General features: G+C 37.9%; 2 protein-coding genes and 1 long non-coding RNA gene across 4 annotated transcripts; 1 reads left to right on the top strand and 2 right to left on the bottom strand.

Moving 5' to 3' along the window:
• Nucleotides 1-7,154: 7,154 nt before the first annotated feature.
• Nucleotides 7,155-10,307, bottom strand: LOC130565898 (zinc finger MYM-type protein 1-like). Its single transcript, XM_057353031.1, has 3 exons — nt 8,707-10,307; nt 8,526-8,628; nt 7,155-7,933 (listed from the first exon to the last, which is right to left on the bottom strand). Exons 1-3 carry the CDS (start codon nt 9,840-9,842, stop codon nt 7,406-7,408), a joined length of 1,767 nt encoding a protein of 588 aa, XP_057209014.1. The 5' UTR covers nt 9,843-10,307; the 3' UTR covers nt 7,155-7,405.
• A 2,271-nt stretch (nt 10,308-12,578) lies between these two features.
• On the top strand, nt 12,579-20,480 carry snw1 (SNW domain containing 1). Its single transcript, XM_057353779.1, has 14 exons — nt 12,579-12,674; nt 13,390-13,537; nt 13,697-13,858; nt 13,968-14,063; nt 14,170-14,276; nt 14,504-14,608; nt 14,694-14,763; nt 14,908-14,973; nt 15,113-15,229; nt 15,407-15,548; nt 15,710-15,812; nt 16,182-16,299; nt 19,703-19,866; nt 20,075-20,480. Exons 1-14 carry the CDS (start codon nt 12,661-12,663, stop codon nt 20,265-20,267), a joined length of 1,605 nt encoding a protein of 534 aa, XP_057209762.1. The 5' UTR covers nt 12,579-12,660; the 3' UTR covers nt 20,268-20,480.
• Nucleotides 20,481-21,539: 1,059 nt separating this feature from the next.
• Nucleotides 21,540-25,094, bottom strand: LOC130566195 (uncharacterized). Of its 2 annotated transcripts, none has more exons than XR_008964438.1 (5): nt 25,010-25,094; nt 24,387-24,461; nt 23,116-23,318; nt 22,849-22,937; nt 21,540-21,754 (listed from the first exon to the last, which is right to left on the bottom strand). It is a non-coding gene; the product is annotated as an uncharacterized LOC130566195 (long non-coding RNA). The 2 variants fall into 2 exon arrangements; XR_008964436.1 differs by lacking the exon at nt 21,540-21,754 and adding an exon at nt 22,174-22,749.
• Between the last annotated feature and the right edge of the window lie 1,052 nt (nt 25,095-26,146).

The raw sequence follows: 26,146 nt of genomic DNA, 5'->3' as shown, positions 1-26,146 counted from the left end.
ATCAACTTCACCATTATTTAGTTTCACTTCTCATCTTTATTAAAGCTTGATAGACATCTCAAAAACTTAACTTTAAAGCATCTCTTCTCTTCTTATTAATGCACAAGTGTTCTTATTGAAACACGATTGTAAACACTTAAAGAGAAAAGAGATTTAAGTTAACCAAAGTCAGGGATCAAAAGCCCAATTAAAGCAAACACTGATCACAATAATGGTGGTTTGTTAAAATGTATCAATTTAGATTTGAACCAAGCCATATAGTTTATTTTGCGGCCTAATATATTTAAATAAAATTTAACTGATTTGCATGGGTACACAGCAAAATCGCCAGTGTTAAAAAAATTCAAATTAACTCTCACAGTGTATATATAATCCACACTTTGATAGTGTGGATTATATGTACACTCTTTGTGTTAATTTGACATTTTTTAACACTGGCGATTTTGCTGTGTAGTATTTACTACCCTCAAGAATATTTTTTTCAGTGGCTGATCAAAATTTAGTCAAGTAATTTAGGTTTTATGATTTAAATTCTCCTATTCATAGTTTTCCGTTAATTTGGGACCTGGTGCCGCACAGAGTCTCACGCCGGCCGAGTACGTGGATCTTACAGTCACAAAATTATCAGTCTGATCTTAAGGAGGGTTCAATACACACACAGGAAGTTTGCAGTGTGCCGTTGTCGAAGAAGAACGATACAAAACCAACACGCTGAAACCAAGAAGAGTAAGCTAAGAAGCGTGTCCTTCTCTATACTGTTTGGTTGTTGTTCTTGTTGTCTTCCTGTTTGCTCGGATTGTTTGCAATGGCGAATGACTTCCTCTGCTATCCCCCCAAACGCCAAGGCTAACTGGCTAAAAAGGAAACCCTTTATTCGGGAGGGGCAGAAACTGCGGGCTAAGCCCTTAACCCCAGATACAGGTCTGCTGAGTATAGCCAGGGATTGGGAAATGCGAGTTGATTTAAACCACAGACTTACTTTCCCCTTGGAAATCGCTTCTGTGGTCCAGCTCCAGTAGGACAGTCCTCATAGTTGAGTTGAGGCCATTAACGAAGCATTTGAAAGAAAGAATCTCCGGTATGCCAACTTGACAGTGGAGGCTGAAGATCGGGGATGGACAGCAAAAGTGTTCCCGGTGGAAGTGGGCTGCAGGGTTTTTTTTTCCAATTCCACTACAAGGCTGCTTAAGAAAGTGGGGATCAGAGGACAGACCCAACAGACAGTAGTCAAAGAACTTTCCACTGTTGCTGAGAGAAGCAGCCAGTGGCTGTGGTTGAAACGGAAGGACGCAATATGGGCTGCCAAGTGACCACGTAATAAAATAGTGTTGTGTTGTATTGTTATGCCATACGGGACCGGGGGCACAGAGCTTGCATTAACGGAGCCAGTGGGGCTATAACAGCCTTAGCCAATGGGTTGGCGCATATGGTTGCGTTGAGTTTGGTAATGTGTAATGTTATGCCATACGGGATCGGGGGCACTGAGCTTGCATTAACGGAGCCAGTGGGGCTATAACAGCCTTAGCCAAGGGGTTGGCGCGTATGGTTGCGTTGATTTTGGTAATGTGTTGTAATGGTATGCCATACGGGACCGGGGGTACTGAGCGCGCATTTACAGTGTGGGTAGTCATGGCCTAATGGTTAGAGAGTTGGACTTGTGACCAGGAGGTTGCCGGTTCGATTCTCAGGGCCGGCGGCGATGCCTTTGAGCTGCAGTGATAGCTGCCACTGCTTCTGGTGAATGCTTCTATGTGTTCACGACTTGCAGTGTGTGATGATTTGTCGCATATAATCATTTATCTCCCAAACACAGAGGATGCCTATCCGATGAACCAGTGAAACCTCAGACCTCCATTCATATTCTTGACTACTTCCCCCCTGTCATACATAAGGCATAAATGTCCTATTGGGCAATTCAACTGTGCTGAAGTAGTGAGATTATAACACCTAGTCCTATAAAGCGAATCATCAAAGCATGCGTGTTGTCTGTTTTCATTAAAATTAATATTTGTCAAACAAAGAGCTACCATCTTGCAAATAGGTAAACTTACCCATTGTAATTGATTATTGTAGGTTTTTAAATGTTTTACTTTCAATTGTGCATTTTAATTGGGGTAAATTATCTTAGAAGTAGCCTAAAAGCTCATGAACGTTTTTTTACACCAAAGCGCCCCTTAACCTTGGAATTTCAAACAATTAAATGATCATATAATTAGGTGTGACGAGGGAGGCGTGACGAGAGCCGTGGGAGGAGCAAGCGAGGCCGGTGATGCGATTGATAATGAGCGTCAGCTGGGTGCCACACCGGCCTCGCTTGCTCCTCCCACGGCTCTCGTCACGCCTCCCTCGTCACATTAGGCTAGAAAGGAAAATACTTTATTAATGTAATGAAAATAAGAAATCGCATAGGAATCTATTTTTACATTTGTTACATCTTTCTATTTGTCATTATTCATTTTCAGTTATCAAAAGGGTAACGCGTACACAGACCTTCACCCTATCTCAAAACTTGCGTACACAAACTGAGACCTGTCGTGAGATTTGATCGTATCAACCACTCACGTCCATATTGATAAATGTCAAGTTTTGCGTGGAAACGACCGTACGTCCAGTTTTCGGTCGTAAACTCGTTTCATAAATGAGGCCCACTATGAGAGCTCAATGGGGCCCTCTAGAGGCCAAAACACAGAACAACAGTTCAAAATTCTGACAGGTCTTGGTTCAGATTAAAAAATGGTAGTTCATGGGTAATTTAGCTGGAACCATATTGCAAATAGTACAAATGGTAATGAGATGCAGGTTTCGTGGGTTCAGTTAAGTTGTCTGGGGTCTAAGTTGTCCTAATTACATTAGGAAGTAAAACATTTGTAAATGTAAAAATAGGATTACCAACTGAAGTGTCATTTGTATTATCCCACTGGCCATCCGGTATTGGGTTCAGGTGTGTTTAATTTTCTTCTGCTCACCTGTCAGTAGGTTACTTATGACCTTGCTGCTGTATTTCATATCTGCATTTCACAGATGCTGTTGTGCAAGCCCTTACGAAAATTGACCATGCTTTTACTACAGTTTAAACCAAAAAAACATGGTTACTGTAGTAAAACAATGCTTATCACAAAATAACCATGGTTTTGAAAACCATGTTTTTTGTAAAAAAATCATAGTAAACGATGGTTACTGTAGTAAAACCATGGTTTTGCCCTAAGTAATCAATGCACCAAAAAACCATGGTTACTGCACTTTTACCACAAAAAAAAACATGGTTAATTTTCGTAAGGGAGAGGGTTTATATTCACAATAGTTGGGTTTACTGTGTTCTGTTTACCTTGCTGAAGAAACCATAAAATCATTTGTTTTGGATACTGGTACAGCTAAGGTTCCTTTAACCAGAAGACTTCCCTGGGGGCCGTTTCAGAAAGGAGGTTTAGTGAAAACTCTGAGTATATTAACTCTGAAATGAGGGAAACTCTGGGTTTTCCGTTTCAGAATGTTAGGTATGTCAAACCCGAGAAAGCGGGGTAACTCAAGCCCGTTTCTAAAGGAGAAGTAACTTATACTCCGAGTCAGTAACCATAGTAACTTACTCTGTGAACCTAACCTGGTCGAGAGCAGGTTTTCTTCGGTAAACCCAGAGTCTCTAACCGCAACTGCTGTACCTCATTCATTCATTTAATACAATCATTCATGGCACACAGAGACCTTCAGCCATTACATCAGAGCATATTCTTTCCCTTTTATTTTCTCACAAATGATAGTTTTCTGTGGAGGATGAGAAATTACTTAATAAAGTGTATAAATAAAGTGCATGAATAAGGAAATTAATAAATACAGACATAAATGCAGGAATGAACATATAAAAGTAATAAACAACCAACCCAAATCAACTACGAGCAGGGTTCGAACCAGCAATCAGCCTGACATTGACATGAGAGCCTGACACCTTAACAAGTGTCCTATACACCATGACGTCTCACACTTATTACAAGAGCACTGATGGGGACTGAGAACATAATTTCTGTTTTTTTATTCATTCATTTACTGATTAATTTATTGGTTTATTGATCAATATATGATTTTTTACTTAAAGGCGGGGTGTCCGATTTCTCTGAGCCATTGTTGATGTTCAAATCACCAAAACAAACACACCCCTACCCCCATCTTTCGCTTTCATCAGCGCTCGGCTCGGCTAATGTCCGTCCTGTGCACTGTGCACCTTACTGCTGATTGGCTACAAGGTTGTTTTGGTACTCGGCCCGACTCAGTTGTCTAAAGCATAATTCGGAAATTGGTTACCCCGCCTTTAAATCATTTTCAGCACATTAGTTAATCCGCTATATGCTGAGCTGTGATGAAAATGTGCCTTGCTCTCAAGTGAAATTGCCATGGTGAATTGTGGTCAATCGAAGCTCTGATCATGACTTTTCGTAGGCATAGTGCATGCGCTTAACTCAAGGTAAACCTATCCAGAGTAAATTGAACTAACTCAAATCAGCTGTTCTGAAACCAAAAACTCAAAGTTTCTCATCTCGGTGTAAATCAACTCAGAGTTCACATTTTAACTCTTTGTTGGTTGAACCTCCTTATTGAAACGGGCCCCTGGTTGTTCAATACATATGTTGTGCAATAAAGGTTACATTTAGGATTGGAAGAAGAGAGCTATCTGTCTTTAAGAGGAAGATGTTTTTCTGAGGGCAGAATATGTGGGTAATTTCAAATAGGAACTGACATTTGGCATGGCTGGAGGACTCCTTTGTGGCTATTTTGCTGAGATAATGGTTACTGTCTTCTTTGGTTTAACTGCTTCATTTCTCAGTGCTTTTATAGGAGTCTTACACATCAGTATTCAAAAGCAGTAAATTAGTCCTCAATCTGTCATCTACAACTAGTGTAATTTTCAAGGGTTTATATGCAGATGGACGGTAAAGATACATTAATTGTGGAAATGATGTATTAAAACAACACTGGTTTTGTATCTGAACTAAATATCATCTTTTAGGGTGCCCACACGCACATTTAGCATGCTGACATGAAAATTGTTCTAGCTGTTGGGTTGTCATCATTCATTTTTCCAACAACATTAACCAAAAAAGCATTCTTTCTTCTTATAAATTTAGCAATTGAATATGATTTTCCTAAAATGATTCTGAATACATGGTCTTGAGCTTTAGAAGTTCTTAAAAGTTTTACAGACAACTATTACATTTCTTTAATTTATTTATTCATTTCTTTAGAGACTATTTGAATGGGTTGTTTACTTCACAACAGTCCATACCAGCCATGCTGTCAACAAAAATAAGACACCTATGCAAGTCGACAAAAAGAGATAGGACGCTGCAGTTTAATATAGGCTACTGTATTTTTATATATTCAGTAGTTACTCTGTGTTTGTGCGTGCATTATACTTTTGGGTTTGCAGTCCCCAAAATACAAATCCATGTAAAATAAAAACTTTTATTATGTTACTGACATCGGACTCATTTTAATGGTTTTATGCTCTCAGGGGTGTACAAATAATTACGATGAGAACATTGTTTAACCTGAAATAGTTTGTTAACCCTCATATTGTGAGGTGTCAGTATTTAAAATATATCCTCTTTTGAATTCCAAGAAGTTCTACAGCTAAACAGTAAATGTGCTTATGGACAGTATTTATTAATAGTCTTTAAACTGTGATTAGATCTCCTTGATCTGTCATCAAATGTGAATTTTCAATCATACTTTGTTCTCACATTGAGATGTCCCACCGCATATTAATTTTTAAATGGTTATGAACTATCACGAAAAGGATCATTGACAGGAAGGTGATGATGATGTGATTGTTATCTAGTATGCATTGTGTGGTCTAACAGTCATATTTGAAATGTTTCACAAGATGTAATGTTTGACTTTTTTTGTGATTTAAGTGGGAAAACCTTGAAATGTTGTGGTTTGGCTTTAAACATGGTAAAATGTGTTACATAGATCTAAAATATAGTGCTTTTGCATAATCCTAGAATTACTGAACATGAAAAATGTGAAGAAATTTTGAAGAACTTTATGAATGAGGGATATTGCAATTTTCTGGAAATCTGCAGAGTTGTGGGTGCAGCCTTTGTTCAATCCTGATTATTATTAGTTAATTAAAAATAAAACCATCAGAAATAGAGAACTATTGTTAGCCATTGTTTGGTAAGGGATTAACTCCCGTTTTTTTATATTTTTAACCATCGTGAGAGGACAAAAAAGCATTTCTTTTTCAAACTTCTACCCACTCACAACCTCATTTTGTTTATTAAAAAACACGTATTATGCAAATAAAATACTTTCCTTTTCTAGGTATAATGATAGCCTAACTGGTAAGTCCAAACCGTTTCCCAAGAAAACAATTTAGTCTTTAATGCTTAATTAATTAGGGGGAAATGAAGGACATTTGATATATTTCTTATATGCTAAAACCAAAGCAGTGAATTATATTCTGTTATCTTATACAAATCACAGACCAACATAAGTAAAGCAGCTCTTTCCAAGTACACCTGGCTGCAGGCGCTACATATGGGGGAGGAGCTCCACGTGGAGCTCCGCCCTCAACACATTCCATTGGTTAGCAGGCGGGGTTATTGTTAAATACGGCCTTCATGTGTCGCACTGCCCATAACTCTTCCCATTGGTCACAAGGAAATGACGTTGAAACCAGGAACTGAGGTTAAAAACGTTGTTCGACTTAATGCGGTGCCGTTCAAACCTATTGTAATATAAACTCTGTATTTATTTATTAATATAAATAGTATGATTAAAATCTTAATACAATTAAAGTTACTTCAGGGGAAGCATTTCATTCATTTGTAAGTTTGTAAGCAAGAGTCTTTCTACTACTTGTAGGTTGATTTTGATACTGATTTTGGCTTGTCCTTTGCGAAAACTAACATAACTTTTAATAAGTGTAGTGACTGTTTAGGGTGTATTGATAATTGTTTTTATAACGATGGTTTTACTACACATATTATGGTTAGAATATGGTTACCCGTAGCAGTTTGTGGTGTTTTACAAAGTCTTTGTTTACAGTTTGTTTCTCATTTTTCATTTAACAAAGTATGTCATTGTCTATGTATTTATTTACCGTCCTTTACTTGTTTTTATTTAATATTTTTATCATTATTAAAATTAATTTATCATTTATTATCAGTGGAGGCTGGTGCTAAAAATATTTGGGGGGGCGCAAACAACAACTGTCAGTAATGCAGGACTATAAATAGCCATTAATCAGGTGATGTATCATTATTACAGTCAATGTTAATACATGCAAATAAATGTACTATGAATCAGTGAATTTGAATTGAATGTGGGTTTATTATCAGTGATGAAGTAATCAAGGTAATCATTCAAAAAACACAACACACTATAGTTACCTAATCATTGGCCATTAACACTATTTGAAAATAAATTTTGCTCTCCTTTCTTTCTGACTTGCAAATTTCTCAATGACCTTCTGGTTAAAGTCAATGATCTCAGTCACCATTCTCTTCTCCATTGACAGCATGGCCAATGCATTTAGCCTCTCCTGGGTCATGCTATTTCTCAGAAAAGTCTTAACTCTTTTCAAAGTTGAGAAACACCTCTCAGCCTCTGCTGTGGTCATGGGTGTGGTGATGAGGATCTTTAGGAGAGTGACAGTCTCTGAAAAGACTTCTTCAAGATTGTTCTCCTTAAACAGCTGCAGTAGGTCCACAGCACCACAACAGGTTCTGAACTCTTCCTTGTAGTAGATGAGACTAAGCTCTGTCTTTAGCTTACTCCCATTGAGCACTGGATAGGCCTTCAAAGTCCTACTCAGTGCATCTTCAGGAAACGCCACTGTGTACTGTTCAAACCTGTCTGCTTGCAGCAGGGTGGCACTAACGAGGTGGCTTGTGAAGCAGAACCGTTCCATGGTGTGTTGGAGTATGGTGTCACAGACCTACAGAGTGAAGGACAAAAACAAAAATGATGTAGTGATGACAAAATGTCAATTTCAACTGCAACATGATCAGTTGTAAGTCATAGAGAGACGGAGACCAGTTTCAGTGTTTGAATCCCTGATTTATCCAAACTTCATACATATGGACTAGACAAACATGCCAAGTTTCATGAACTTCTGATGCTTAGGGCGCTAATAGCATTTTTTTATTATCAGCCATTTTCATATCAATCAGATAAAAAGGGCACACCACTAGAGGAAACCTAAGAATAACAAATCTATTTAGATCACTATTTAAAGACTATGAAAATGGTTAAATAGATTGACTTGTAGTAAAATATGCATTGCAAATAAATGTAGTATAGTTTCATAAAGTTTAATAAAGCCCAATATCAAAGGATCTACTCTTTGCTACAATATTTAAGCAAAAAAATTATAAACTCAAAGACATGAGAACACATTTAGTACCCAAAGAGGGTAAATGAAACCATGCCGTTTAACTTGTTGTTAATATTTACTTTCTTTTTGATAGCTTCCTTTGATAGCTTTTCTATGAAAAACTGCAGAGTAACAAGGACTACAATAAACTTACCTCTGTTGCAATCCGTTCATGGACGTCTGGACTAAGCAACCGCCGCCTCTTTGGTTGAGAAGCTCCTTCACTGCTTTGGTTAACCAGAGAATGGAGAGAATTTCTGCAAAGGATTAAGAAAATGTATGACTAATAACAATAATAATGATAACAAATTCAAAAGAAGGAATACAGCTGCTACCTGATCTTCTGTATGTCCTGCTGGAACTGCTGGATGCTCCCCTTAATGTGGACTGAATCTATGTCCTTCTTCTGGAGTTTGGCATAGAGGATGTCCACGTGTGGCATGATGTTGTGGAAAAGTTGCAGAAAAAAATTAAAATCCTGATCCTCCAGCAGCATGGCAAAGCCTCCTGCCTCTCTGGTGGTAACAGGGTCAAAGTCACCTGAGTCTCGAATAGTTTCAAAACAGCGAATGAGGCCCTCTCTGTGCTCAAACACTGTATTGATGGCACGGCTGTGGAAGTTCCATCTAACACTGCTTGATGTTGGTAGTCTATGGGCAACTACTTTATCAAGAACATCTGTGCGCTTGGGTGATCTTGAAAAAAAGCTGGCAAATCCTCCAAGGTTAGAAAAAAAAATTCTAACTTTGGGTATGTGAGAAGTGGCCTTTTGCATTATTAGATTGAGCTGATGAGCATAGCAGTGGATGTAATGGGCATTTGGGTACACATCTTGAATCTTCCTTTGAACACCTGCAGTGGCACCTCTCATCACGCTGGCTCCATCATACGCTTGGGAGATGAGTTTACTCTTCTGATCCTCTGGAAGGATGACAGTAAGATGCTCTTTTAGTGCTGTAGCGATGGAATCAGCTGTAGTTGAATGCAGATGAATAAAAGCAAAAAACCTCTCCTGTACGTTGCTTTTGCCATCAATGTAGCGCAGCACAAGCACAAGTTGGCACTGTGTGGCAATATCGGTGGTCTCGTCGGCCTGGATTGATAGAAAATCGCTGTTTTGTGCTTCTTGGATTATGTGTTCCCTCATAACAGACAACATACAGTCCAACAGCTCGTTCTGCACGGTTTTCGAAGTTCCCTTAAACACAGAGGCATTCTCGAGGTGCTCTTTCAAAACTCCATCAAGAGAAGCAACAAAGTCGACCAAGCCACGGAATATCCCGGGGTTATCTGAGCTCTCGCTCTCATTGTGGCCACGCAAAGCCAGCTCAAATGCGCCACAAAATTTTACACAGTCTATTATTCTAGACAGGATGTGTCGATTTTTTGTGACCTCTTCATTGTGCCTTCTAATGCCAATCCTGTAGCCTTCATCTAGCTGTTCAGCAATAGTGATGGGAATTCGGATCATTTTACTGACTCGGATCTTTGAGTCTCGTTCAGCAAAATGAACGAATCTTTTTTCGAGTCATATCGTTCATTTCGTTCATTATGCAAACGTTGATCACATTACAAACAATACAAAACTATAATGCTATAAGAAACAGAAAAGATTAATTCATTGTTTACCTGGGTCTTTAGTCTATGATTAGCTCACCACACCTCTTATCTGACAAGTCCTTCGGGTTTGACTCCTTCGTTCATCACGTGACAGCGTCGTAAGCTAAACCAATGCAGTCAGAGCCGGAAAGAGAATTGATTAGTTCACCTCTCGAGTCTTCGGGTTTGACTCCTTCGTTCATCACGTGACAGCGTCGTAAGCTAAACCAATGCAGTCAGAGCCGGAAAGAGAATTGATTAGTTCACCTCTCGAGTCTTCGGGTTTGACTCCTTCGTTCATCACGTGACAGCGTCGTAAGCTAAACCAATGCAGTCAGAGCCGGAAAGAGAATTGATTAGTTCACCTCTCAGTCCTCGGGTTTGACTCCTTCGTTCATCACGTGACAGCTCGTAAGCTAAACCAATGCAGTCAGAGCCGGAAAGAGAATTGATTAGTTCACCTCTCGAGTCTTCGGGTTTGAATCGTTCGTTCATCACTGACAGCGTCGTAAGCTAAACCAATGCAGTCTGAGCCGGAAAGAGAATTGATTAGTTCACCTCTCGAGTCTTCGGGTTTGCTCCTTCGTTCATCACGTGACAGCGTCGTAAGCTAAACCAATGAGGTCTGAGCCGGAAAGAGAATTGATTAGTTCACCTCTCGAGTCTTCGGGTTTGAATCGTTCGTTCTTCTTGAATTCCAGTACAGGACCCATAGAATGTTGCGCAATGCGCATGCGCGGCTGAACGAATCACTCCCTACGACGACTCTTTCTTCTCGAGTCACATTAAAGATTCGTTCAAAATGAACGAATCGTTCAAGAACGACCCATCACTATTCAGCAATGCTAAGCTTCCCAAAAAACTGGAGCCTCATAGCCTTGTCAAGATGGCTGCGGCTACTTTCATGTCGCTTGCACTTATCAGAGAGATGTTTTAAATCGCAAACCCCTGTTGTTGTCCACAACGTTTCGGTGCCAAGACTTTGAAACAGCAAACAGGGAAAACAATAAAAGGCATGACTTACATCGCATCCAGCTAGCCAACTCCGTTTTCCATAAGAAGTGCCGGAAAAGCACCGAGTCGACCGCGATCACTTGACTGCTGCTGAATTTGCAAGTTGGGTCGATCTGGTCCAAGCTCCTTGATCCGTTTTTTTTCTTCATCTGAACGCCTTTGGAACGGGTATTCTTGTAAAGATAAAACCGAATTTTCTTTCATCTCGAGATAATTTCGCTTGCTTCCACGTTAATCAGTACCTGTCAGTCAAATGACAATCTGCTGGGCTGTAATGAGAGGCGTTAAGAACGGTCCAATCACATGAGGCCAAAAATATAAAAACAATATTGATTCGCTTACAACAAAAGTGGGAGGGTTTGGGGCGCAGAGTGCTGCGCCCCAAGGACGATTTGAAACAAGCCAATTAGAGCTCAGCCTCAAATCACATGCTTTTCAAAAATGTTCGTGCCTACATACACACTCGTTTGTCCGGCGCCCCGCACACGTATGAACAAAATACAATTTTGATTTTTTGATTTTTTAATAAATGATAATATGACTAACGGTGGAATAGTACGACTAAATTATTTTATTACGTTATTAATTTGCGATATATATTAAACTTATTGTTGGCATATTAAAGTAGCTTTCTTCTCTGGATAACTTTAAGGGGGCGGCGCCCCAGCGCCCCCTATTGACCGGCCGCCACTGTTTATTATCCTACTTTTTTCTATTACTGTTATTTAATCCAGGGATTTTCAAACTGTGATCCGGGGCCCTTCAGAATGTTCTAAGAGAAAATTTTAGAGAAATATAAAGATAAAAGAAAAATGACAAAAGTCTACTGAACATTATTACTGTTTCATATAAATATGTTAATTTTTATTTCTAAGTGAAGAAAATTTCTAAGAAAACAGTCCAAAAACATTGTTTCTCTTTAGGTTTATACATTCATAATTTTAATAGCCAATTCGTGTGTTGCCTTTACAATCATGCTTATAATTTATCTAACATAGCTTCAATGTTCCTTGTCTATAAAAAACAAGCAAACACATTTACTGAATTACATCATTCACTTTATTTCAATTACAATAAATGATTAAAATGTATACGAATATAGCATGATTAAAAAAAATACTACAACATAAGCATATATAACCAACATAAAATTACAACGATAAACAACTTGCATTACATTTACGTGTGTGTAAATATGTGTCTACATACAATTACTGGCAACTAAAACAGCTGTCTGGCATTGTCAAGCAAGCATTTTATCCATTAATAACATATATTTCCGACAGGGCAGAATGTGGCATTTAGAGGGTTTTGCATCTGAACTATTCAATTGTTTATCAATGGCAATCAAGTTCATTAAACGTGGGGATTAAACCTTATGAAAAAAACTGCCAAAATACAGACCGTGTACTCACTCTCACCGTGATGCTAGACATAGAGGAAGTGACACATACTGAGGAATCGACGTCATTACTTGTGTTTAACCAATAAGGCGTGGTTAGGGCGAGACGACACATAGACCCGCCCAATATTACCCAACCACTAACCAATGAGACGCGTAGGGAGAGATATGTAGCACCGCCCCGTACTGCATCCTGCAGCCAGGACCTCCTTCCCCAACCATCGCGAGAGGTTATTTCAGTAGCGTGACGTCACGCTGTGCAGAAGTGGTAAAGATGTCGTTGACTAGGTAAGTTGCATTGAATCTGTTTTGGGGATTTTACTCTTCTGCCTTTGTATGAAAGTTTTTTTAAAGAGATGTATCCTTTTTTTACGCCCTCATCTGTTTTGTTTAGAGACAATGTATGGTATTTATTGTCTGCGTTGTGTTACTTGAGCTGCCGAGGCCTACGGTGTTGTGTTCTTTGTGCTAACAGCTAAGATGCTAATGCTAATCCACATGAAATGAAAAGTGACTCTAACGTTTACGTTACTGACCACAAACACGACACACATTGGCTTTATTTAGTTTTACGCACACACAATTTAATTATTAGAACTTATTCTACTTAAAATAGACTAGAACATGCACATATTGGCCCATTCCTAGAGATTGGATTATAAATTACATCGTACTGGTTTCAGCGGACGTGTAACGTTAGTATCTAGTTGTGTTGAACAAATAAAGTATCTAATAATCACTATCGTTTTTGAATTATAGTAAAACTGAAATGTATTTTGAAAGTTTTATTTTCATTTGCTCGCCCGTACTGTATGTCGTTTAATTTTAAATAAAAGTGAATACAAATGAATTGGGAATGAAATTGATATTACCTATCATTTAGGGTGACTTAGCTCTCTACATTTCTACACCATTCACATTTGATATCCTAAAAAAAGTCTGAAATTCCTTTTGATCCTTTGTATAGCCACCTCTCAACTTTGCTTTTGCCTTTTTTTTTTAGTTTTCTTCCTGCACCCACCCAGCTGTCTCAGGACCAGCTTGAGGCCGAGGAGAGATCTCGTGCACAGAGATCAACTGCCTTAGTCTCCACCCGAAGAGAACTCCCTTCATACGGATTCAGAAAATCATGGGTGCCACGTTCTCTAGAGGTACTGCAACATTAGTCCTGTTAGCATCCTGTGTCATGCCAAGAAGATGTCCGTCAACCTCATTATTTAACCTAAAAGCTTGAGTGAACAAAAGCCTGGAATACTTCATCACTACAGCATGCTTTGGCATGTCACAGTTGTTCTGTTGTCTTTTTAAAGGACTTTGGAGATGGAGGAGCCTTTCCAGAGGTTCATGTGGCCCAGTATCCCCTGGAAATGGGCAGGAAGAAAAGAACCTCCAATGCTCTGGCTGTACAGGTGGATGCAGAGGGCAAGATCAAATATGATGCCATTGCCAGGCAGGGTCAAAGCAAAGACAAGGTGCCTGATGCTCATGTGCTATTGATTTCTTCATCATAATTTACTGGCTTACACCTTAAAGGCCAGAGAGAGTGTGTTCTTATTCATTTGTGGATTGTTTTTTCTATAGGTCGTCTTTAGTAAATACACAGACATGCTTCCTAAGGAAGTTTTAAATGATGAAGCTCCAGAGTTGCAGAAACCTGATGAGGAGGCGGTGAAAGAGGTGAGTTACCCACCTTAGATTTAAATAGGGATGTCATGAAACCAGTAGTCAATATCAGTGCCAGTTCAATCATTCCTACATTAGTTTCTTGGTTTTTCTGGTGCAGCTTACAGAGAAAACCAGAGAGGCTCTGAGTAAACAAGTCTCGCAGAAAATCGCAGCGGCCATGCCTGTACGTGCTGCCGACAAACTGGCGCCAGCGCAGTACATACGGTAAGAGCGGTTCCACTGATAATTCATTCTCTGAAACTTGTTACAACTGTTCAGCACAATAACCTGGTTAGGATATGATATAATGGACTTAAAGTGGAAATAAAGCTGGGCAGTGTTACTGAGCGTTTAAAGTAGTAATCCTGTACGTTTTGCTTTTTGCATTCAAGGATGTTGTCAGCATTTTCGATATTTGTTGTTGTCGTCACACATCTGTATATTTCGTAAAGGTACACACCCTCCCAGCAAGGACTCGCGTTTAACTCTGGTGCCAAACAGCGGGTCATCCGTATGGTGGAGATGCAGAAAGATCCCATGGAACCCCCACGTTTCAAGTATGTAGTTAAAAAACATTCAGCTTGAACACCATATAAGAAAAAGGGTGGTAAATTAACTTACAATGTTTTGGGTTTCCAACAGAATCAATAAAAAGATTCCCCGTGGACCCCCGTCCCCTCCTGCTCCTGTTATGCACTCTCCGAGCAGAAAGGTGAGAAACACTAGCATTCTGGTTATAACTAACTATCGATCTGAGCACTGCCTTTGTTTACTCTCAACCCTCTGAACCTGTCTGAAGACCATTTCTAAAAACATCACATCTTGGCGTCTTTGTATTGTTTCTCTTCTTCTACAGATGACAGTCAAAGAACAGCAGGAATGGAAGATTCCTCCCTGCATTTCCAACTGGAAGAACGCGAAGGTACCATTGGTCTTTCTTCCTTTCACGTTGAGTGTTAAGGAATCTATTAATTATTTAGTGGTGTATCTTCTGGTGTAAAATATTGACAGTAAATCTACAACTTTGTTGTTTTCCCAAACCCCTCATCGCTGCATCTCAGGGTTACACCATCCCGCTGGACAAACGGTTGGCGGCTGACGGACGAGGCTTGCAGACTGTTCATATCAATGAGAACTTTGCAAAGCTGGCTGAGGCTTTGTACATCGCTGACAGAAAGGTAAACCTCTTATTCCTCCATCGCTCAACACGCTAACTTTTGCAGCGTTTTTAGTTTACAAGTTAAAGGGCTTGAGCTTTTTTCTGTATCCTGTAATGCATACAGTAGATCCTACATCAGCTGCCATTGTGTTATGGTTGAATGGTGTTTGTTTTGTCTGTCGTGTGATGTGCACAGGCCAGAGAAGCCGTGGAGATGAGAGCTCAGGTGGAAAAGAAGATGGCGCAGAAAGAGAAGGAAAAGAAAGAGGAGAAGCTGCGAGAGTTGGCTAAGATGGCCAGAGACAGGAGAGCTGGTATTAAAGCCCACGGCGAGAAAGGTATGCAACAAAGGAATAACCTAAATATTGGTAGGAACACAAACGTTCTATAAAGATGCACCAACAAAATATTTAGCTTGTAAAAATGCACATAAGGGTTGTTTTTTCAGTAGTAGGACTGTGTTGTGTTGGGCTAATGTTTCGTGACTGTTGTCTCTTAGGTGGAGAGGAGACGGAAGTCAGGGAACGTGATGAGATCCGCCACGATAGGAGGAAGGAACGGCAGCACGACAGAAACATCTCCAGAGCTGCCCCTGATAAGAGGTACATGCCTTTTATTTATTATTTTTTACCATCTTTACCTCAATTATTCATGAGCTTTTAATTCAACCCACACAGTTCCGCCACCAGTTCTCTCTTCCAGTGTTCACGTAAATCCCACTGGTGTTCATTTGTACATCAGGCACCTTTTAGTGAAACGCGTCCCGTATCCCGCTTTGCTCGGCGCAGTTGATAAAATGCATTTAGTTTGCAGTTGTAAACTGTTGAATTATTCATGGGATTTCACAAAAGACGTTTGTGTGAGTGTTTCCTGACTCCACATTGTGTGTAATGTAGCGTGATGAGATTGACTGTCTGTCTGAGACCTTCACGTGTGTTTTGCTGATGTCATTTTGAATTTGGTTTTTCTAGGTCTAAGCTGCAACGAGATCAGGACAGAGACATCAGCGAGCTCATTGCTCTTGGTCAGCCAAATCCCCGCACCTCCAGTGATGTTCAATATGACCAGAGGCTCTTCAATCAGAGCAAGGTAACAAGCCCACAGACTCTCAAATCAAACAGATTAGAAATAGAAGGAAAGACAGAAATTAGAATAGAAAGACAGTAGGAAGATAACCAGTTGTGATCAATTTTAAGCTATTGCTAAGAATTGTGTTGTTATTTGCATCTGCCATAATCATCATCGACTTTATTTCCAGACTCATGGTCCAATAAATACATATACAGATACTAACAGCAAAACATACATGACAACTACAAAACAATTAAAAAAGGCAATGATACCAGTGTTTCCACATGGTTGACTGGTATCGCATAGCACTAAGACCAGGATTTGACAGCAGCATAATAATGAGGTTACATGAGCCATTCAATCTGCAAATAAATTTATACATTAAGTTTCTCAACAATGCATGAAATGTGTTGACCCTTACCCTACAGAATAGTTCACTTGCACTGCTCCATCTTGGTTTTTTAAGCAGTATACGCAAACCATCATTATAGGCAATCTGGAGCTTCTGGATGCTAGATTTTTTAAACTTCGTCCATAAGGGGGCAGTATACAAAGGAGTACAGTATGCTTTAAACAGGCTTATCTTAACTTTATCTGAACACCAGTGGAATTTCCTGACCAACATGTTAGCTTGTGCATACAACATGCGGCGCTGCCTATAGATGTCATCATCACACATTTGATCGGTGATGTGTCCTAGATATTTAGTTTTATTTCCTACAGTCAAAGCTTTCCCTGCCAGATAAAAAAAAGGAAAGTTTAAATCCTTATCTCCTTTTGATTTACAATCAGAACAACACTCTTTTTACTATTGTATTTAACATCAAATTTAAAACCATACTCTGTACATATGTTCAGCATCTCTTGAAACCCAGCACTGCTAGGAGAAAAAAATAGCTAAATCATCAGCATACATAAGATTGGTTTACCAGGGTGTTACCAATCATGCAACCTATCGTACTGGCTCGTAGTTGGTCAGATCATCATCAAATCATTCATATAGATGTTAAAATAGACAGGCGAGTGTATCCCCTCCTGACGAACCCCATTACCCACGCCAAATGGTGTAGAGAATGCATTCCCCCACTTGACCTGCATACTTAATCCAATATGCCAGGATCCTAATTATGCTATTGGGCACACCTCTTTGGCTGAGCTTTGAAAACAACTTCAAATGATTAACTCTGTCAAAAACCTTTGATGCGTCAATAAAGCAAATTAAAACTGAAGAATTCTGTCTTCTATACATTTCAACCGCTTCCTTCAAGGCACAAATACATTGATCAGTACCATGCTTAGCCTTAAAGCCAAACTTGTTGTCTGTGGTATCAATATAAGAACTTAGTTTATCTAATAAAATTCTTTCCAGGACCTTAGATAAGACACTGGCTAGAGCAATTGGGCTATAATTATCCAAGCTCCCCACCTTGCCTGCTTTATCCTTGATGACAGGCACCAAGATAACAGACAACATGGAGTGCGGCAATAGACCATGAGTCATAAGACCTGTAAAGCAAATTGCAAGAAGAGCTGCAGCCCTCGGACTTGCGAGTTTAAGGTGCTCTGCAGTAATCTGATCTAAGCCACTTGCTTTTTTATCAGCTATCTGTGTAATTGCTTGTTGCACCTCCCTATATGTAATTCCCACTATATCACTACTATCAACGTTGCTCTCTTTGTAGAGATCACTTTTAACACAATTAAATAGCTTAGAATAATGTTGCTTCCACAGCTCAGCTATCTTATCGGCTCCAGAAACTCCTTCAACTGTACATGGTACCGATGTACTGACCCTGTTCAGTGCTCTCATCTCCTTCCAGAAGCCAGTAACATCATTTCCAAGAAGCTTCTAAGCCATAGAGTCTGCTCTCATTACTTGCTCATGTTTGCTGATATTCTCGGAGTTGAATGTGTTTGAGGTTACAAGGACGAGTTCGTCTTGGGTCATTGTTCTAATTTTAACTGTAAGAAAATTAAGGAACTGATCCTCGACGATAACTTGGCCATCCACGGTCTTATAAATTTAAGGTTTTTCTCGAGGCCGGTGCTTAAAGCCAGAAGCTACTGAGCCACGCTCTGCAACGTCCGCCATCATACTACAATAATAATTGTGCATTGTTATAATTGTAGTTTTTACATTTAGATTAGACATGTAATCTGTTTTCCTGTAGCTCCGTGGTTAGAGCATGGTGCTAGGGTCGCCAAGGTCATGGGTTCGATCCCAGAGATTGCACATACTCAAATACAAATGTACAGTATCATGCAATGTAAGTTGCTTTGGATAAAAGCGTCTGCCAAATGCATGAATGTAAATGTAAAATGTAGACATTGTGAAATCAGTCTATGCTCTGATATATAATGGCACTTGTTTTATTGTGTGCAGTTCACGAGTGCACTTTAACATAATTTTTCATAAGTTTGTAATTAGGGCTGCAGCTATCGATTATTTTAGTAGTCGAGTATTCTACTGATTTTTCCACCGATTAATCGGGTATTTGGATAATAAGTACGTTTTCTTTATTAAAGAGCAATACTAAATATACAAGAGAAAATAAGACACGTCTCTTAAAATGAACAACTTATTTGTTTCCTTTTTAGGAAAATTTACATATTTATTGCTGAAATTGCATACATTAATATCTGTGAAAACTAAACCCATTTAGTACATTCCATTGGCATATTACATTCAAAATGCAATATAGACCTAATACAAATGTATAAATAAGAAACATTAATAAAAATAGAAAGAATCATTTCAAAGGTAAACAACTAACTTCAGCTTATGCATGACGCATTTAGTTTATCTAAATTAGTTTGTTTTTTACTATTAAATAGTTATATATTTGTCCACATAAAAATACTGAGTTAACCGGACTTTTATTTTGGTAGGTCGTCGGAAGACGCTTCTTTTTTAGTGTGTTAGCTTCACTCAGTAAAATGTTCTGAAATAAACTCTCAGAGCAACTCTGGAGATGAAGTTCATGTGTTCATGTCCTCAAACTGCAGTTCATTCACTCAGACACGCAGAACAGACAGATGACATGTGTAAATAGGATTCGGCATCCACTAACGTTAGTCCGAATCTACTTTTATGGACTCAATGGAGCCGGAAAACAAGTTTCACTCGCAAAATAGACTAAAACCAAGTAAAATAGCAGTTCACCATTTCAGTAAGCTATCACTTATTTATCAGCATGAGAAATGCATGTGAACAGACTAAAATGCGTGTGTCTTGCAGTGAATGCGTGAACAAAATGCCTCGATGATTTTTTTGTATTCGAGTTACTAGAGGAATCGTTTCAGCCCTATTTGTAATATGAAGGAATGGTTTATTATCCAGCAGTGTTGCCCACATTACACATCAATCTTTTGTCACTATATACTCAAAATAAATGTAAAACTAACTGTGTGTTTATTTCAGGGTATGGATAGTGGTTACGCTGGAGGAGAGGATGAAATGTATAACGTGTACGATCAGCCTTTCAGAGGTGGCAGAGACATGGCACAGAACATTTACAGGCCTAGTAAGAATGCAGATAAGGATATGTATGGAGATGACCTGGATACACTCATGCAGAGCAACAGGTATGAAGACATCTACTGAGCATTTGCATTTATTTTTAGGAGGAGTAAAGTCATACAACAGAATAGAATTTGTATACATCAACAGCTAAACTCATTCTAGTCATTCCAGTTAAAATACAAGAATAAATAATAGGGTCAGCTTGGATCACTTGAAGTTATTAAAATGTGAGCGAATGCGCAGTTTTAAGCATTTGTTTGGTTTCTTCAGGTTCGTTCCTGATAAAGAGTTCTCAGGTGTTGATCACGGACCCCGCAAAGATGGTCCCGTCCAGTTTGAGGAAGATCCTTTCGGTCTAGACAAGTTCTTGGAGGAGGCCAAGCAGCACGGAGGCTCCAAAAGGGCGTCCACGAGCGGGCGGTCCAAGGACTACGACCACGAGAAGAAGCGCAGGAAGGAGTGAAAGGCACTCTTGTTTGACCACCCCAGCACCACCACCTTCTTATTTTGTAATTGTAAAGTAAATGTTACATTGTTAGTAATCTGACTTTTTTTTACTCATCCTCTTGAGATGTGTACCATTTTTCTCCAATTATGGTTTCTTTCATGATGCTTTAAAGTGTAAATCCAAAAGTCTTGTACTGCAAATCCACCCTAATAAATTTCTTATAGCGGATTACATTGTGATTGTATGCAGTGGGTGTGAAATGATCTCTGAACAGTGTTCCATATGAAGTGAATGAATTTTTAATGACTTGCTCCATTCAGTGCTGTCCGTAGAGGTTTCATCTGCCGAGTCTGCTGTTCATTTGAGCAAACGACCTAAATTGTGGATTAAGGTTGATCAACATCTATGCTTATTAGTTTACATTTATTCATTAGCAGATGCTTTTATCCGATGCGACTTACAAGTAGAACGGCATATAAACATTTTGTCAACAAGCTTAACAATACCGTTAGGCCGTGCTACTAGTAGGGTTAAAGCTGGAGTAAGCAAAGGAGAGAATGAACAACAATTTTTGTTGGAAAGTCAATGGGGACCATTGATCAGGTGAAATATTCCTTTAACTTTTTTTTACAAAGCTGTATTGTATGTTTTGTAAACTTAAATGCACAGAATTCTCATTTTATCCTGTGGAGTGTATAAACGTCTGACATCGCTGCTTGCAAATACATGCGTTGCTACACTGAAAAAAGGTTTTCATTGAAACAACTAAAAATATTTAGGGTTAGGATTCACATCTATATTTTATAAGTTGATCCAATGAAAAATAAATAGCTTGCCCTAAATCATATTTTCTATGTCTATAAAAGCTATTTTATAAAACTTGGCAGAAGTTATATATTTCTTGTTGAAGTAAATTAATTTAAATTATATTTAATATATTATATTTAAATATATATATTATTTATATTTTTGATCCTAACAAAAAGATAAAGATTTAATCCAAACAAAAATTCTTATTTAAGAAATATTTTAAATTATTTGTTTTCTCAAATCAAATAGATATATTTAATCAAACAATTGTTTCTCATTTAAGAAATATGTATTCGAATTGTTTTGCTTTATTAAATCAAATAGATATAGATCTAAATAAACAATTATTTATCATAAAAATACAAGTTAATAGAAATTATTTGTTTTTAACAAGATATGGATTTTATAAAACATGATTGCATTAAGGAACAGTAATATTTAATCCTATCCAAAATCTCATAAAAAAGACACCAATAATTTTCATTACATCAATATTTATCAACTTATACATTACTTCCATACATCCACAATTTCAGTACTCAAGTATCAGATTTTTAACTTCTAAGAGTTGGCAAACATTGACCGAAAACAAAAACCTTCATTGTCCCTCAAGTATGACGGCAATGTTAATGGACGAAGATTGCCATGGTTTCCTGCTGAAGAATTTGTTCAGCCTCTTCCTTCTCCAACACCTGGAAAAGAATTTAGAAAGGAGAATCTCTCATACACAAGGCCTATACGAGCCCGCCAAATCACAGATGCAGATTTGCACAGGACTAACGTTAATATCACAGGACCTCGGTGTTCGACGAAATATGGTAACTTTTGCCTATTTGGGGAGTCTCTGCAGACCTGGAGCAGGCAGTTTTGCTCCCCCGGCAGTTTTACGCCCGTTGTTCCTTATTTGTCCAGTAGGGGGAGTTGAACGACAAAATAAAATATTTGTAAGCTAATCAAACTATTAAACAAAAATGTAATTATGAACGTGTAAGATTAAAAGTAAATAAATAAACTAAACTGAAACTGCTTATGGACCAGTGAAAATTAACTATGGTAAAAGTGTAGTAACCATGTTTTTTTGTTGTTGTATTGGTGACTTTTGGCAAAACCAGTCTTACTACAGAAACCATGGCTTAACTAACGATTTGCAGAACAGGTTTAAATATTTGTAGATATCTACTAACGGTCTTAATACATAGCTTACAGGAGAAAATTGATTTGCCATTGCAACTGCAATTTAGTGTTTTTGTGAATTGAAAAATTAATAATAATACAGTTGGATCAGATGTACAGTACAACAATAATATTTAATCTACTGTGGCCAGTAATATACAAATATACAGAAGACTTGAGTGTTTGTTGTGAATGTATAGGCATGTATAAAGTTACATTCAAATATTAACCATAGTTAGCCCATAAGACATTAAGAGCAATCATATGAACCATCAATTAAATATCTGCCGTGCATTTAGAACAGTGTCCTGCATACTATGTAATGAAGAAAAACACAATTCACCACTTTAAGAAATTTCTAAGGTCTTTTATCTTCTAAGAAAAAAGTGACAATTTTCTTGTGAACAACATTATTTATTAAGACCATTATCAAAAACAGGATTGATGGCTCTCGATAGGGTTGCCACTCTTCCTCAAAATGTTCTTAATCCTCCTGTCAAACTGCTCCCGCTCACTGATAAAAGAAAGTTTAAAGCTGTAGACAAAATTGTTATTGGAAATAATGGCAGGATGCCATGCTTGACCATTTCTCCTTTATAGCATCCTTACATACCTTATGTCAATGACAGGCCCTTGTAGAAATTTCTCCTCAGCCTCCAGCATGGTGAGATTTTCCAAACCAGCAAGGGAACAGATGATGGACTATCAAAGAAAGAGTTAAGATGGGTCACATCTCAAACAAGTAGTATCATTTCAGTATCAAAATTATTTTTTATTTTTTTGTACAACAAAACTGAGTGTCCTTTCTACATTAACCAAAACCTTTTTTTTAAAGCAATTACAAAATAAATCTGAGGAGCACAGCTAACACAGGACCCACCTCTGGAAAAAGGACATCCATATTGTGTAAACTTGATTGTGTCACTGTGAGTCTGTGTGGGTGTCCTGTCCAGAAATGAAGTGAGGTGAAAGTAGGTCATCAGTTTGGTCCTGATTGTCAACGTACACAGGCACAAGCATGGTCTTGCAGAAGGATTGCAAAATGTCAAGCCACTTTGATTTCTTTTGGCTACTGATGATGGACTGTGCAAAGAAAATTGAGAATGTCATTAAAACATTGCCACATATGTCTCTGTAAGTCATTTATGGATTTATTAGACAAGCTATTTGTTAAAAGTGCAGTAAATATGTAAAATGCATTATTGAACACATTTTTATTATTTCCGAGTATTATTACAGATGAGATCAATAACATCACAACATAATAGGCCTCATTAGCCAGCCAACAATTGCTATTAAGAAAACAAGATACACGATTAATTGAGCACTAACCATCACAAACATGATAAAACCCACATTAGGTGCACATAAATTTTAATCAGGATCATTAAGCTATTTTAACAAAAATGTATTTTATATGTACATTACATAATATGATCATTTATTTTATTACATATGGGAATAAAGTTTTCAATTTGAGTTTGAACATGTTTGTGGTTGTTGGTGCTCGATTATTGATCTTTTGTTTTCTTAATACACATTTAAGAAAATTGTTTGCTGGCTAATTATTATGTTGACTGTGATCTCTCTGTGATTAATTGTTAGTTCTGAATATGGGGCTCTCCATTTTGTAGGAAGTTGTACTATGACTAACGACTTAAAATAATAAATAACTTAAGTATGTGTGCAGCTAAATTGAAATGGTTTACATATAAGCCTACTGTAGTAACGTTATGTATTAATGCAAGTAAACAGGGTCGGAAGAATGTTACCAGAAAAGGCCGTCACATAGGCTAGAGCAGTGGTTCTCAAACTTTTTTGTTGTAAGGCCCCCTTTGTGTGCATCGCTTTGCGGCCCCCCAAATAAAGACTTATAATCTTAAATTTAACATTTTTATTTAAACAAAAACATTTTCGGTTATACAATGCTGAAACATCAATTCTTTTGTCTGGTGGTCTTATTTTTCTGATGTTTGATTGCATAAAATCTATGATCAATTTCTATATTTCATAAAATGCCATAAAATCTGTAGCCCCCTGGATCCATCTCGGGGCCCCCCAGTTTGAGAACTACTGGGCTAGAGACAGACAACAAAATAAAATTTAAAAAAAATAATTATGAAAAATGAGTAAGAGATATCCTTTATTTACCATAACTCGTGATGGACGATGAAGTTATCTGTTCTTAGGTCTGTTCTGGTGGTTCTTAATGTACAGTGCCCCCTACTGGACAAATAAGTTAAAACATGGGCATAAAACTGCCTGCTCCAGGTCTGCAGACTCCCCCTTCTCACTTTTGCGGTGGTATTTTTTGTTACAAATTACAGACATGGCCGATTTGCACGGGATTAAGATCATAGACAACCCATGCAATTATTACAAATGACAGGTCCCCAGGTACGTTAACGTTAATACTAATTCTGTTGGTTTATGATGGGAGAATAAGCGAGTTTCAGTCAGAGAGCGCGTGCACTGAACAACACCCTTCGTTTCAGCAATAACGTTAACTATGCCGAAGTTGAAATTATAACCAATAACGTTACTTGCAAATAACACGGTAATAAAAGAGTGACAGGAACATCAAATTATTACTCTGTTTTGCCTAACCTAAGGTTGAGTAATGAACGGGAGCGGTTGTCCGCCATGACATCTCCCACACATTTTCATCTCAGTCTAACGTTAGTGACACTTAAGTACAAAACTTCTACATTAACATACAATGTTAAAACGAATTCATATTAATTATCAACGGATTTTGTTAATAGTTTACTTACCTTCAAAAACTTATTCACGACTGACTGGTGCGTCTATGTTGATCCACGAACCGTTAACTTGAAGAGTGCTTCTTGGTGACTGGACGAGGTTTGTGTTTAATGCGCACGTGCTGGCCTGTGTGTGTAACCTATAAAGTGTGCATTCGTCAAAAAAAAATTCTTAGTCGAACTGTTAATTAAAAATATTTATATTTAACAATGTTTTAAACTAAAAAAAACATTATTTAAGAAATCAAACAATTTATAATAATATAATATAATAATTTTAAGATGAACTGAAATAGAAATTATTAATTGGATGAAGTGCTTCTTGAAAACCTTTTTTCAGTGTATATTTCACTGAAGCACAAGCTGTCATTCATAAATGACATATTTGTAACATTTAATACTGGAGTGAACTGGGGTGCTTTAATGCGGCTAGATGTATTTTGTTTCTTTTAATTATTTCTTGATAAATGAGCCTAATTTACACAGATGATTAAATGGTCCCTATAAATTAAAAGGGCCAATAAATAAAAGCACCATCTCTAACAGTTAGTTTTAGATTTATGTGTTGTTTAAATAAATGTCAGTCCCATTTGTTTTCATTGATTATGATTAATGCAGCACTGGAAACTCAGTAATCATTGGGTCCCCTGGTAAAAAATGAAAAACTATAATCTACAGTTTTACAGGTCAATTTTCATGTTTCTAATCTGGGTATTTCAACTTCAGCTTTCATCTTTATTCTCCTTAAAAAGCGCGTCAAAGGCCAAACTTTTATATTTAATCAATTTAAATGAGAACCAGAGTTGTTATAATTATACACTCATTAGAATCGGTTTAAGAGCGGATCTATAGGTCTATACATCAATGCCAAATTTTTCCCATATGTAATTATTTGGCCTCACACTTGTGTACTCAGAAAATACTTACTCATCTCATCCGTCATACATGCCCTCATTGTCCAGGCATTCAGGTATAGTTAATTTTTCAGGACATGCCGACAATGAGTCCTCACTCATCCGTTGTTTGTTTCTAGGGTGAATGGAGCAAGAAAAATGAGTTTCTCATTGATGGCAGCCTGAGGAAATTGGTTCTTTGGCACACTTTTGTGTGGTTTGAAGAACAAACAGCCAGCACATTGTGTTGTGTCAT

The sequence above is a fragment of the Triplophysa rosa genome, linkage group LG15 (genome assembly GCF_024868665.1).
Source record: "Triplophysa rosa linkage group LG15, Trosa_1v2, whole genome shotgun sequence".
Taxonomy (NCBI): Eukaryota; Metazoa; Chordata; class Actinopteri; order Cypriniformes; family Nemacheilidae; genus Triplophysa; species Triplophysa rosa.
Note: the sequence above shows the minus strand (reverse complement) of the source record. Positions and strands in the feature narration are given on the sequence as shown.